The following is a 14,543-nucleotide window of genomic DNA, read 5'->3' on the forward strand; positions in this document are numbered from 1 at the left end:
GTTGCTGTAATACTTAACTTTAATCCACATTTGTAGAACATCGCTCTTGATGATACACGCTTCACAATATTAATTATCAAAGCTATGGCGCCTTGCTAGGTCGTAGCCAATGACTTAGCTGAAGGCTATGCTAACTATCGTCTCGGCAAATGAGAGCGTATCGGTCAGTGTAGCTTCGCTAGCAAAGTCGGCTGTACAACTGGGGCGAGTGCCAGAACGTCTCTCTAGACCTGCCGTGTGGTGGCGCTCGGTCTGCTATCACTGACAGTGGCGACACGCGGGTCCGGCGTATACTAATGGACCGCGGCCGATTTAAAGGCTACCACCTAGCAAGTGTGGTGTCTGGCGGTGACACCACAGAAACGATTAACAATGTCAGTTCGAGAAAATTATTTCACACTGCGGCGTTGCTGGATTAAAATTCGCGTAACTGTTTACTGCTTCTTTCGTCGTACTGTCAACCACAAAAGTTCCACCTACCTCAGTACGGCGTCTGGTCACGAACCCGCTTCTCTGCAACGCAGATACTGTTCTGACGATGTTAAAAGCAGCGTTGAAGAAAACCATCGTCAATACTTACGTTAGCACAGTCCGCGTTAACTCTGTAGCTAAATGTCATGTAAATATCTTATAACAGTTTTCGGGTGGAGGGTGATTATTTCATCCCTTAGAAAAATGTCAAAATTCGGCAAATAGTTCTTTATTTGCTTTAGATCCCAAATCAAATTCTTACTTAAGTCTCTATTACAAAACAAAAAATAGTGAAAGTTATTTAAGTATAAAAATACAAACATACTGACCTAACATTTTGTAAACTTCAGTAATGATTCCAACTGATAGCAAAGGATAAACTTTTATGCATCCGAAATGACTTTAATCTTACTAGTGTCGGTGTTTGGTATTTTTGGTAATTTTCTCTAACTCTGAAAGTATCCCAGCAAGAAAGCTGAGATTTTGCAACCAGCTTCTTTTTAATAACAAATGGCTAAATACACTACTGGCTATTAAAATCGCTACACCAAGAAGAAATGCAGAAGATAAACGGGTATTCATTGAACAAATATATTATACTTGAACTAACATGTGATTACATTTTCACGCAATTTGGGTGCATAGATCCTGAGAAATCAGTACCCAGAACTACCACCTCTGTCCGTAATTACGGCCTTGATACGCCTGGGCATTGAGTCAAACAGAGCTTGGATGGCGTGTACAGGTACAGCTGCCCATGCAACTTCAACACAATACCACAGTTCATCAAGAGTAGTGACTGCCGTATTGTGACGAGCCAGTTGCTCGGCCACCATTGACCAGACGTTTTCAATTGGTGAGAGATCTGGAGAATGTGCTGGCCAGGGCAGCAGTCGAACATTTTCTGTATCCAGAAAGGCCCGTACGGAACCTGCAACATGCGGTCGTGCATTATCCTCCTGAAATGTAGGGTTTTACAGGGATCGAATGAATGGTAGAGCCACGGGTCGTAACACATCTGAAATGTAACGTCCACTGTTCAAAGTGCCGTCAATGCAAACAAGAGGTGACCGAGACGTGTAACCAGTGGCAAACCCATACCATCACGCCGGGTGATGAGCCAGTATGGCGATGACGAATACACACTTCCAACGTGCGTTCACAGCGATGTCGCCAAACACGGATGCAATCATCATGATACTGTAAACAGAACCTAGATTCATCCGAAAAAATGACGTTTTGCCATTCGTGCACCCAGGTTCGTCGTTGAGTACACCATCGCAGGCGCCCCTGTCTGTGATGCAGCGTCAAGGGTAACCGCAGCCATAGTCTCCGAGCTGATAGTCCATGCTGCTGCAAAGGTCGTCGAAATGTTCGTACAGATGGTTCTTGTCTTGCAAACGTCTCCATCTGTTGACTCAGGGATCGAGACGTGGCTGCACGATCCGTAACGGCCATGCGGCAAAGATGCCTGTCATCTCGACTGCTAGTGATACGAGGCCGTTGGGATCCAGCACGGCGCTCCATGTTACCCTCGTGAACCCACCGATTCCATATTCTGCTAACAGTCATTGGATCTCGACCAACGCGAGCAGCAATGTCGCGACACGATAAACCGCAATCGCGATATGCTACAATCCGACCTTTATCAAAGTCGGAAACGTGATGGTACGCCATAATCCTCCTTACACGAGGCATCACAACAACGTTTCACCAGGCAAAGGTCGGTCAACTGCTGTTTGTGTATGAGAAATCGGTTGGAAACTTTCCTCATGTCAGCACGTTGTAGGTGTCGCCACCGGCGCCAACCTTGTGTGATTGCTCTGAAAATCTAATCATTTGCATATCACAGCATCTTCTTCCTGTCGGTTAAATTTCGCGTTTGTAGCACGCCATCTTCGTGGTGTAGCAATTTTAATGGCCAGTAGTGTATAAAGTTTTGCGAAATTGAGTAAGATTTAGTATAGTTTATTTAGATTCTTAGGGGTTTGAATATTCTGTCGCCGGAACTGACACAAGTAGCGCTTCCCACGGCCGTGCTAGCGACAGGTGCGAGTGAATCACGCCGAGATACAAGCGGCTGTCACCACCACCGACTACAGAGCTACGAGCCCGTACTGCAAGGTAGCTTACTGCAATAAACTGCTATTGCTGTTTAACTCGCGACGTTACAACACAAGCGACTTATCATTTGGCGTCATCCCCCCCCCCCCTCCCCCCGACCTGCCTCCACCGTTTTTCCCTCATACACTTTCACCCATACTAACTGTAATAGTCACCTTATACAAATCTTACTTTTGGTGACCCTCTCAGTTTGGCATCCCATGAGGCCGCTATTAATGAATTGCGATACATCCTGTATAGAAATCGTACACTTGTGGCGGCTCCATCACCCTTCCCACCTTGGCGCACCAAGTGGTGACTTGTGTCGGTTGGGCCTTAAACCAGCCCTTTCGGTTAATTCGATCTAGTACTTAATTAGGTTAGTCAACCCTAACCCATCCATTAGCGCATCGCCAAATTCACTGATCAATTGCTGTGCAAGCTCCCTCTGACTCTGTATTAGGCGATCTAATTGTGCCACATCAACTCCCCAATCCCTCTCTTGTAATGCCAATAGCGGTGCTTCAGAATGAAGGCAAAAGGAGAACGTCATATTTTTCAAAATTGGAATGCGTAGTAGCACGTGAATAAGACAGCCAAGCAGTTGCAATAAATTGAGGTATGCAATTAACCTTAGCCGTGGTTTCAACGGATTTAAACCAGTCTTCTTCAGAAGAAGACATGCCGGCATGTAGCTCTTAAAATGGTCTGGCATTTAATGTGATTGATTTTACTAATGTGACAAGAACTTGATTTTACGGCCTTCACTTCTACAAATGGATGTACAGGTCGTTGCCGACGCATTTCATGTGGCGATGTTAGATCGCTTTACTAACAGACTGTTTGCTGATGTGAAGTTAGTTTGTCGTCCTTATGAAGGCGATGGGTTTAAATCCGTTGAAACCATGGCTAAGCTTAACTGAATATAACCGTTTATTGTAACTGGTTGGCTGTCATTCACCTGCAATTCTGTGACAGTTGCTGAAGTGCAGCCATTTCAAAATATGGAAGGTGAAGTGATATAGAGCCAAATTCGGGATTAATCCAATTCTCTTAATTACACCTACCCAGAATCAGTTCAGTAGATAGCCTCTCCCCTACATTTAATTAGATTTCCATGTAAAATCCCGGACTTCAACTTAACGACAACCCTCACAAACATCTGCGAGGCGCTAGAATTGGCCGTCACATGTATCGTGGCATCCAAATCAAATCCAAATTCGACCACCCACACACTGTTTGGTGTGTGCAAATCCACTTATTAGTTGCTATAGTCACAGAGATTACTGGTGTCCAATAGCCCAGCCGTCGGTTCATTATTAATTCCAGAGCAGAAGCGCGAACCTAGCCTGTGTTCCTATAGGAGCAGTGACAGAACTTCGGTGCACCGCTAGGACACCATCACCGCATCTCCTGTGGTGGCAGTCCTTCCGGAAACGTCCCACTGCCCCACATAAGAAACAACTGATACGTTTTAAAATTGCCTCTCACAGCACCTTGTCACCTATAATGCTTGCTAGGATTCATGCTCCCGACAGCGGACAACGTATTTAAACCCTTCGATTTGATATGCTATTTCTTCTAAATTCCTGAATGTATAAGGGGACCAGGCGAACATCACCTGCGAACGATCCGATGGTTTAAATCGTCCAACAATATTAGCCACTACATCATCCTTAGAAGCCACAACACAATCTGCACGTGCGGCTGATAACAAAATCTCTAAATGTTTCGTTTATCCCCTGTTCATGCCCGTAATTTCCACACTGCCCATACTGGAACTACTCTCTTACATAACTCTTGTCGAAAATTTGCTACGCATCCCCTTAAAGTATGGCCCTTGCTGTCCCACTTGCCAAGCTGCCTATGCTATGGGGACAAGTCCTACATGCATTGACGCAAACATTCCCCTATTTTTTGTCAAGAACACCATATTGCACAGTCACTTCACAATATCTGATCTTGAATCTATCGATACTTCTTGCTATTGAACACTGCTGGTAATGGGTGGGAATACTAGCAAAATGTGTTTTACATGATTTACCCTCTCTTTCCAGCAGCTGTCTTATTCTGTTGCACTCCTCATCTTCCACTACTAAGTTTTAATTCGTCTGACTACCTTGCACAGAGACTGCTGTTCACAAACCACCATTTATTACATCTAGCCTGGCCGACCTCCTGTGTAACTCATCCAGCTCATGCCTAGTCTCTTCGTCAGCTACTACTAACAGATCATTAATTCTACTCCTATAATACACAGCCCTTGCTTGTAACGTATGCACTGTGAAGATGATGCACATTCCAGGGTGACAATACTAATTCAAATTACAAAAGAGTCGGCCAATTAGTTTTACTTCTCATACTCATGTCCTGGTTCTGCCGCTCCATGAACTGCATCAACACGCCCCCACAACCAACTGAAGTTGCTGACATAGCTCTGCTACTGTGCTCACCAGTAATTGGCTGCATACCGTCACCTAATAAGAGAAATGTTTCAAATGTCTCTGAGCACTATGGGACTTAACGTTTGAGGTCATCAGTCCCCTAGAACTTAGAATTAATTAAACCTAACTAACCTAAGGACATCACACACATCCATGCCCGAGGCAGGATTCGAACCTGCGACCGTAGCGGTCGCGTGGTTCCAGACTGAAGCGCCTAGAATCGCTCGGCCACACAGGCCGGTGCCTAATAAGAAAGCTCCTTGTTATTAAGCCTGGCCACACCCATCACGTCCCTGCAAGCCATGACTGGAACAGCACATAAGAATGCAAGACACAGGCTTTTATCTATGGTTTAATGTTTCTAGGCTTCGTCCCCACGTCGGCACAATGCACAACCACACTCTGCTACCAGTTGTGGCATAGAATTCTGCTGGAGTTGGATTGAGGCAGGGGGCTTTGCATGTATGGGCTCAGTTTGACAACTAATTTGATAGCAATAAAACGATAGAAAAAGGAAATTAATCTGCAACCTAGCGTAGTTCTCTACCGTAGAGCTCAAACAAGAGAAAAACAATCAAAATGATTTCAACATAATGAAACAGAAATTAGTGAAAGAGAATTAAAATCAACTTCGCCTCAACACACAGAACAAACAAGAACAATCATAATTATAATATATGGTCCTTGACCACAGAAGGAAAACACTATAAATATATACCGTCTACAACCAACCAAAGGACAGCTCTTAGTTAACATCACCCACACAACAATGAGCTAAACAGTGGTATAATATTACCGCCTTTAACCATCACTATCAAGTCACTACGACAAGCTGCTATCAACGATCTACAGTATTATGTATCATATATCTGAATACAATCTTTTCTGCACAATTGATGCACCACGCCTGAGATCGTTCTTCCTTCTCAGTTTACACTGAAAATGATCCAAACTTTACTCGGCAAACTAACTACGGAGTGAATAACTTTCTGCCACAGAATTTTTGTACTTGTCACTGAATATATCACGTTTGCGGACCGTTTCGACCCTCCGTAGCCAAGGACTGATAGTGTATCACTTTTCTGTTGCGGAAAACAATGATGCAATAGTAATTTCGTGCTCTAACAAATGACTTGTTATTTGTTGATTGTGGCCGACATCAATTAACTCCTGATCAACAACTTTGGTGATATATTGTACTGAAATATAGTTAACATCACCCACACAATAATGAGCTGAAGAGTGGTATAATATTACCGCCTTCAACCATCACTATCAAGTCACTACTACAAGCTGCTATCAACGATCTACAGTATTATGTATCATATATCTGAATACAACCTTTTCTGCACAATAAAACACATAAATCAGTCACTCTCACAGAGCAAAATAATGAGGTAACTTCCTTAATGCAAATGCTCAGAGCGCAATTAAAAAAAAAAGCAGACCATCTTCCTTACAATAAAACGTACAGATGAGGCACACTCACGGCAGGTAATGGACTAAAGCGGAATGTCCATCGCCTTTAGAGGACACATTGGCACGCTAAGCACGCCAGTACACAACAACCACAACACAGTACAGTATAACCTCTGACTTTACGAGCATAAAATTAACCAATACGCCCGGTACATCGCTTATACTCGACACGGTACACTATATTGGAGCACTGAACCATCAAGATGAGGCAGTCAGCTACTACAGCACACAGGTACTGCTCCTCTTGAACTGCAGAAACGTCTCTCTCTGCCTCCACTCACTGGAATCGCCATCCTCTGGTCTGGAGGGGTTGGTGTGCAGTGAAGCATGTCAATTCTGTCGCTGCCCTTGTAGGAAATGACGCTAGGTTCACGCATCAGTATCAAAGATCCGTTGCGTTTTGGACACCAGTAACTGTGTGACTGTAGTCATTCATAAGTGGTTTTGCATACACCAAGTAGTGTGTGGGTGGTCGTATTTGAATTTGATTTGGATGACACGCTATATGTGACGGCCAATTCTTAGTGCCTTGCAGATGTTTTGGTGGGTTGTCATTAAGTTGGAAGTCCAGGATTTTATATGGAAAATCAAGTTAATGGTAGGAGAGAGGCTATCGACTGAACTATTTCTGGAACAGGTGTGATTAAGAGAATTGGATTGATCCAGAATTCGGCAAAAGACACCTAATACTCCATGGAGTTCTTCGTGTTCACATACTGGGAACGTAACGCGTCGGCTGTTACTGATGTCTGGTACACAAGACGTTGGCGCCCCAAATTGGAAAGAGTAGCCCGTTCTTGGCCGTGCACCAACTGATTTCCAGTCGCCCGTCACTGATCCACCTCAGCCCCAAATGTATGCATGTAGAGTAATTACGGCATACGCGTACGTGGAGACAGTGTTTGGGCAGCAATCGCCGACATAGTGTAACTGAATTGGAATAAGGGGAAGCAGCCCGCATTCGCCGGGGCAGATGGAAGACCGCCTAAAAACCTTCCACAGACTCACCGGCACACCGGACCTCGACACCAGGCCGCGCGGCGGCTTCGTGCCGGGGACCGGCACGCCTTGCCACTAGGGAAGCAGCGGGGCGGGCAGAGTAGGTGGTAAGGCATATATAGAAATGTTTAGTTTCCCTGACCGCATGTTTCCATGCATGCATAATAACTACAGCATATTTGACTGTATTCTGCAGATTGTGGAAATGCCGCATTATGTCATCCTATTCTCCTTCACACTGACATCTTGTTTTGGATTTTAAGTTTCGGAAAATCAGTTAGGAATAGTGTGTAGTACCACATTGTACTAATACATCTATAAAAACACCCGAAAAATTGATTATGGGAGTTCAAAGAATAAGAAGGTAAACAGAATGTGGTTATAACTCGCTCCTAGAGATCCAAATGATTAAGTAGCCCACTTCCCTATATGATACGTCAACGATTTGGGTCTTAAAAACAAAATTGAAAAAACGCATTTTCGAGAGCTTCCTGCAGTTCGTCGAAGTTTATAACATGCATCTCATGAATGAAAATGTTTCGTATATGGTGCACCAGTCTAAAAATATTACTACGGTGATCTTTCACCTCTGTCTACTGTTGTTGAGGATTCGATCGCAGATAAATACTTGTGACAAGTAAGATTATTAAGATGACTGCTGCTACTTACATTCCCAGTAATTTAAGTTGTGCTCTTAGATTCCTGTCTAACGGCGTTCTCGGAAATCACTACATATTCGGAAAAAAATGTTGAATTATTTATGACAAGAAAAAATATAAAGGACATTGTCGGTTGTTTTGCTCACAGAAATTTCATCTCCAGCTGTTTCATATTTCGTTTTTTAAACACACAGAAATCACGAAATCATTACTGAAGAAGTGCGCTCTTACATGTAAGTAATAACGAATATTGCAGAAAAATCTTAACTTACACGAATAACAATGTCTCAGAACGTGTTGCATTTATGAAGATGAGAAAAAAACCTTTGAACCCATCCGTGTGCGAAGCCATGTCCTTTCGTATTGCACTCCTGAGCGCTAACCACTTGGCCGCGCCAAACAACTGACAGCTGCTGCTAAATTCTTGTACTATTGCATAGAGGAACGTAGGCTGAGTTCGTTGCCAAACGGTGCTGCATAAGTCATAAATGCATGATAGTTTGTAAGGTTTCCAATATCGGGCTTCACATAATTGCTTTCCATTGTTACTTGAAAGTTCTATACACGTTTCGATAACTACTAACAAACCATTTGTGGGAAAAAGTATACAAAGTCACTAGTAACGTCAGGTCAGACTCATGTAATATACGAAAGCAGAGCCGACGTCTTGATATTTAATGATCTTTAAACTCTTATTTGCATAAAAATTACATGTATGTTGAGAGAATGTTGACCGAAAAGTTTTTTTGGGTGTAATCATTCACAGTAACAATCTAACATAAGTTTCTAACAAAGGAAAATAGTCTAATATGAACTCGCGTTCCAACCGGATGCGTCCTCTGGTGAATCTTTAGTAACACAATCACTAAATCCAGGGCTAAAACCGCTAAATATGTTTAAAATAACAAATTATAGGTGTACATAAACCACAGGTCACCGATCGACAGGGCCACACCGAAATCCAAAGCCTCTTGGTACAATTGTCGTAAAATCGGTGGGAGGACCGTTCGGTAACAGGTCTCAGAAGCTTACTGAATAGGATTTTTGGATAAAGAACCGAAAATGACGTCACTAACGAGACTAACCTACAACACCGATCGGTATGAACGATACAGAATAGGGCCCCTGGAGTACAATAGGGTGGCGGCCGGCCGCTATTGTAACAGGACCGGAAGGATAATCGAGAACTCAACAAATCTTAGACGCAGGTGAGAGGAATGAAGAAGTGGCACCTTGGAAACCACGCAGGGTGGGTTCTTTCCAAGGATTTTTACTCAGAAGCGTACGAGCATAGGTTTTCCCTCGCAAACTTTCCGCGCTGGACGACAAAAGACTAAAATACACTCCTGGAAATGGAAAAAAGAACACATCGACACCGGTGTGTCAGACCCACCATACTTGCTCCAGACACTGCGAGAGGGCTGTACAAGCAATGATCACACGCACGGCACAGCGGACACACCAGGAACCGCGGTGTTGGCCGTCGAGTGGCGCTAGCTGCGCAGCATTTGTGCACCGCCGCCGTCAGTGTCAGCCAGTTTGCCGTGGCATACGGAGCTCCATCGCAGTCTTTAACACTGGTAGCATGCCGCGACAGCGTGGACGTGAACCGTATGTGCAGTTGACGGACTTTGAGCGAGGGCGTATAGTGGGCATGCGGGAGGCCGGGTGGACGTACCGCCGAATTGCTCAACACGTGGGGCGTGAGGTCTCCACAGTACATCGATGTTGTCGCCAGTGGTCGGCGGAAGGTGCACGTGCCCGTCGACCTGGGACCGGACCGCAGCGACGCACGGATGCACGCCAAGACCATAGGATCCTACGCAGTGCCGTAGGGGACCGCACCGCCACTTCCCAGCAAATTAGGGACACTGTTGCTCCTGGGGTATCGGCGAGGACCATTAGCAACCGTCTCCATGAAGCTGGGCTACGGTCCCGCACACTGTTAGGCCGTCTTCCGCTCACGCCCCAACATCGTGCAGCCCGCCTCCAGTGGTGTCGCGACAGACGTGAATGGAGGGACGAATGGAGACGTGTCGTCTTCAGCGATGAGAGTCGCTTCTGCCTTGGTGCCAATGATGGTCGTATGCGTGTTTGGCGCCGTGCAGGTGAGCGCCACAATCAGGACTGCATACGACCGAGGCACACAGGGCCAACACCCGGCATCATGGTGTGGGGAGCGATCTCCTACACTGGCCGTACACCACTGGTGATCGTCGAGGGGACACTGAATAGTGCACGGTACATCCAAACCGTCATCGAACCCATCGTTCTACCATTCCTAGACCGGCAAGGGAACTTGCTGTTCCAACAGGACAATGCACGTCCGCATGTATCCCGTGCCACCCAACGTGCTCTAGAAGGTGTAAGTCAACTACCCTGGCCAGCAAGATCTCCGGATCTGTCCCCCATTGAGCATGTTTGGGACTGGATGAAGCGTCGTCTCATGCGGTCTGCACGTCCAGCACGAACGCTGGTCCAACTGAGGCGCCAGGTGGAAATGGCATGGCAAGCCATTCCACAGGACTACATCCAGCATCTCTACGATCGTCTCCATGGGAGAATAGCAGCCTGCATTGCTGCAAAAGGTGGATATACACTGTACTAGTGCCGACATTGTGCATGCTCTGTTGCCTGTGTCTATGTGCCTGTGGTTCTGTCAGTGTGATCATGTGATGTATCTGACCCCAGGAATGTGTCAATAAAGTTTCCCCTTCCTGGGACAATGAATTCACGGTGTTCTTATTTCAATTTCCAGGAGTGTATGTTTGGTCGGCGTTAGGAAGAATCTGCAGAGAGGGAGAATACTCCGTGGTTTCGGGAATATGATTCGTTTTCGGAATTACAAGGGTGGGGAGCCGAGCCTTGCTGGGAAGCCAGCGGTGGAGAGACGAGGTCTTCTGCTGTGAGCGCCCGTGTGTGACGCTCCCTCAATATCAGCTTCTTGTTGCTACGGACGGAGTTGCTGTCTTTGCTCTCAGGAGAGTTTATAGTTAGAGCAGTTAGGCACTGTACTGTTGCGAACCTATACGATTCTGAACTTCACCTCCGGGTTGGAAATCGTCGTTGAGTATGCAGCGTTCAGTAAATGAGAGCACTTCTTCTGCCTTTACTTACGTTGAGACGTTATCTGAACTCCGTCCTTGTGGCTGGGAGTTCGCGCTTCTCGTCTGTAGAACACAGAGAGGAGAAGACAGTATTAGAGTATATTAGTCAGAGGACCGCCTTCTGCCGTCCTAGTGTCTGAAAGCCTTTATTTGTGGCTGGAGTTCATCCATCGTCGCTGACGAGTATGAGAACCATCACTTTGACGCTCTGGACGCAGTACATACGATGATATCGCAAATTGCTCCGGCTTATTAGGGCTTCTTTGAAAATAGCGTCTTCTGGTCTTTACTACGTAGATGATGTCAGTCATTTCGCGTTAGTGATATTAGAGAGCGCAGTCGTAATAAGGGGCAGAGTTGGGCAATTGATTAATAATTTTAGCTAGGAAATCTAGATAATTGTACTTAAAGGGTTGATTTTAATCTATAATAAATATATATTGAACAACAACGTCTATCATTCAGTAGTATTAGTTGCCTTCATCATTCATTTATGTTTAGATTGTAGTTTATATGTAAAAAAGAGCATTAAGAGATCCTAAGATCTGCTTCAGGGGATAGACAGGACCAAATCATCATTTTAGCGTTTATTATTTTCCGTTGCGCTCATTCATTTTTACACCCGTCTGGAGTAGCATCTTGGAAAATGTGTGTCTGCTAGTTTTTTTTCTGTATGGTTTTTAATGGTACAAAGCGGTTTCATTACACACTCCTGAATGCAGATACAGTGCCTTAATCATCGTGCCACTTTGAAAATGGGCAGAGAATGTGCGTCGTATACCACTGACTCAGTCCCCACGTTGAAATCGCTAACCAACGTATTCTGAAGACTTTTTCGTAATATTCATACGGCCTTTTTTCTCAGTTTGATACCAAGGTAACGGATCTGGTCTGACACACTCTACATATCGTTGGATGAATGTTTCGTGTGGATGGAATGTACATGAGTTTCTTTAATGCGATAGCATCCTTTCCGTTATAATTTTTGCTTGTTCATTAAAATGTAACACGCCCTCCTCCAGAAGTAAGGGGTCAGCTGTCTGGCTACTGTGTGGAGGACTTGGGTTCTTGTCATCGTCAAAGAGTTTTTCCTTGAGGGGGGTACTGTAATGGGGTGTAATCACCCTCGTGATGCAAACTGAGGCGTTACTTGAATATTAAGTAGCAGCTGCAAAGTCTGGGAAATTAACAATGGTAGAGAGAACGGGGTGCTGACGAGATGCCCCTCCGTATCCCCGTCGGAATAACGCCACAGGCAGAAGATAACACGGTGATCAGTGTGGGGGGGTTTAGGTGTCACGGAAATGTAACGTAACTCCAGGCAATATGTTTTGCTAATTGTCTTAATCGTTTACTCAGAAGCTTTCGAGTAGCGCTTGGGTGTAGATTTGACTGCTTGTGCCTCTGAATATTTAATACGATAAATGTGTTTCTTGTTGGATTTCTTCTACTTCATGTGTGCTGCTCACATACCGTGCCTTTGAAATATCATGTAAAAAATATCCTCGATCGCACATGTTGGTTTGTGGCCTTCAGATCTAAATTTCATTTGATGCAGCTTTCCAAGATCTTCTATCGTATGAATCGCATGGCTCCTGACAGCTACATCCATTCGAACTTCATTAGTGAATTCACACCATTATCTCGCTTCACAAACATGTCAGCCGCACAGACTCAAAGTTCCCTCCACTTCACTACGGAACAAGCTGCTCATAATATCTCAAAATGCATCTTCACAATTCGGTTCAGTACTCCTTCAGCGGTTATCTGATCTAGCCACTACTGGTCTGTAGCATCATATTTTAAAAAGAGTCGGTTCTTTTTGTCTGTACTGCTTATCATCCACTCTTCGCGCCCATACATATGACAAATTCACGAAAATGGGTCATTTGACATCAGATTGAAGGAAACATGATCGCGCTTATAAAGAAATAACGCCACAAATCAGCAGCACCCACCCACCTGCGTGAACAAAACACCCTGTTAATAACACAAGCATCAGTTTTCTACATATCCAAACACAAGGAAAAAGAATTAGGCACATTTGAAATATTCCAAATACACGAACACCAAAGGAAACAACGCGAGTCCATCCTAACTGAGAAGAATGATGTTTACAACATTATCGTCTCTGTTTTTAACAGCAGCCTAATTATTAAATATAAAACCATTAAATAAAAAATGTCTTCTCCACCCTCTCTAGCCCCTTACCTCCTCCCCCCTCCCTCCCTGCTTTCGGTTTGAGTCGGATTAGAATGGATTTATTCGAAAAGTGTACGTTCGAAACACACCTATGCTAAGTAGGACGATACTTTGTACTGAAGTCAGCGGCGACCCGTAAACACACATTTGAAATTACTTCACAAACGGCCCATTTACGAACTCAAGTTTACTAGAGCGATTTTGCTTATATTATCGTATAATTTCAGCTCTGTTGGTCCTCAGAATAAATTACGATACACGCAGTATGTAATATTATAATTACATCATCCATTACTAGACGGCAGCCTCATGTTTTGAAACAGAGAACCCGCGTTGTATAGCTGAATTTTATGCGTACCTCCTTGACTCCCTCATCCCCCATGATACTCATCCATCGTAACCATCGTGTGTGGGATAAATGCGCAGTTACGGTGTTGAGGCACCTGTTTTTTTTTTTTTTTTTTTTTTTTTTTTTTTTTTTTTTTTTTTTTTTTTTTTAAGCAGTCCTGAATGGATCGAGATTCTCTTATGTCATGGTAATCTCAGTTCATTAAGCAACACGTGGAGAAGGGCATTTAAAAACTTGGTTTTAGTGAATAAACTCAGTGGTATAAAAGGTTGAGTTGTAAGGGTCGCCTGCACAGTCTACAGAATAGATGAGAGATTACCTTGTGCAGGATGCTGGAGTTGACGGCGGCTGGAGCCCAGGGTGGCTTCCGGAGAGAACACCTGCTGCGCCTGCTGGAGGGACTTCTCCAGCAGAAGCAGGGCATACCTACGGCCCTCCAGTTTCTCAGCCACAGCGCGCATTTCCTCACTTGGTGAGTACCGCTGCTTTCCCCTTCAGGGAGCATAGTGTATGTTTACAAAATCTCAAAAACTAAGGCTCACCTAGATAAGTAAACAGTAGCGTGTCATCGTTCATTCATATGTTCGGCAAATATGTTGTTTCGTTCTGAAACAGGTCAAATGATATGAAAACCTAGAAAATGTGTTAGAGTACCAGTTTATGTGTATACAGAGTAAAGTTGGTGATGTGCGAGGCTCTGTGTGCCTCTTGCTTATGCTCTCCGCTAGGA

The 14,543-nt window shown here is 44.5% G+C and overlaps 1 protein-coding gene across 1 annotated transcript in view; it reads left to right on the forward strand.

Moving 5' to 3' along the window:
- The window catches only part of LOC124606579 (aminopeptidase N-like), a 143,070-nt gene extending 128,781 nt beyond the window's left edge, over positions 1-14,289 (forward strand). Inside the window, exon 16 of the mRNA XM_047138564.1 lies at positions 14,142-14,289. Coding sequence (XP_046994520.1) covers positions 14,142-14,289 — 148 coding nt within the window. The remainder of the gene's footprint in view (positions 1-14,141) is intronic.
- The last annotated feature ends 254 nt before the right edge of the window (positions 14,290-14,543 follow it).

This window comes from Schistocerca americana, chromosome 3, assembly GCF_021461395.2.
Source record: "Schistocerca americana isolate TAMUIC-IGC-003095 chromosome 3, iqSchAmer2.1, whole genome shotgun sequence".
NCBI classification, from domain to species: domain Eukaryota; kingdom Metazoa; phylum Arthropoda; class Insecta; order Orthoptera; family Acrididae; genus Schistocerca; species Schistocerca americana.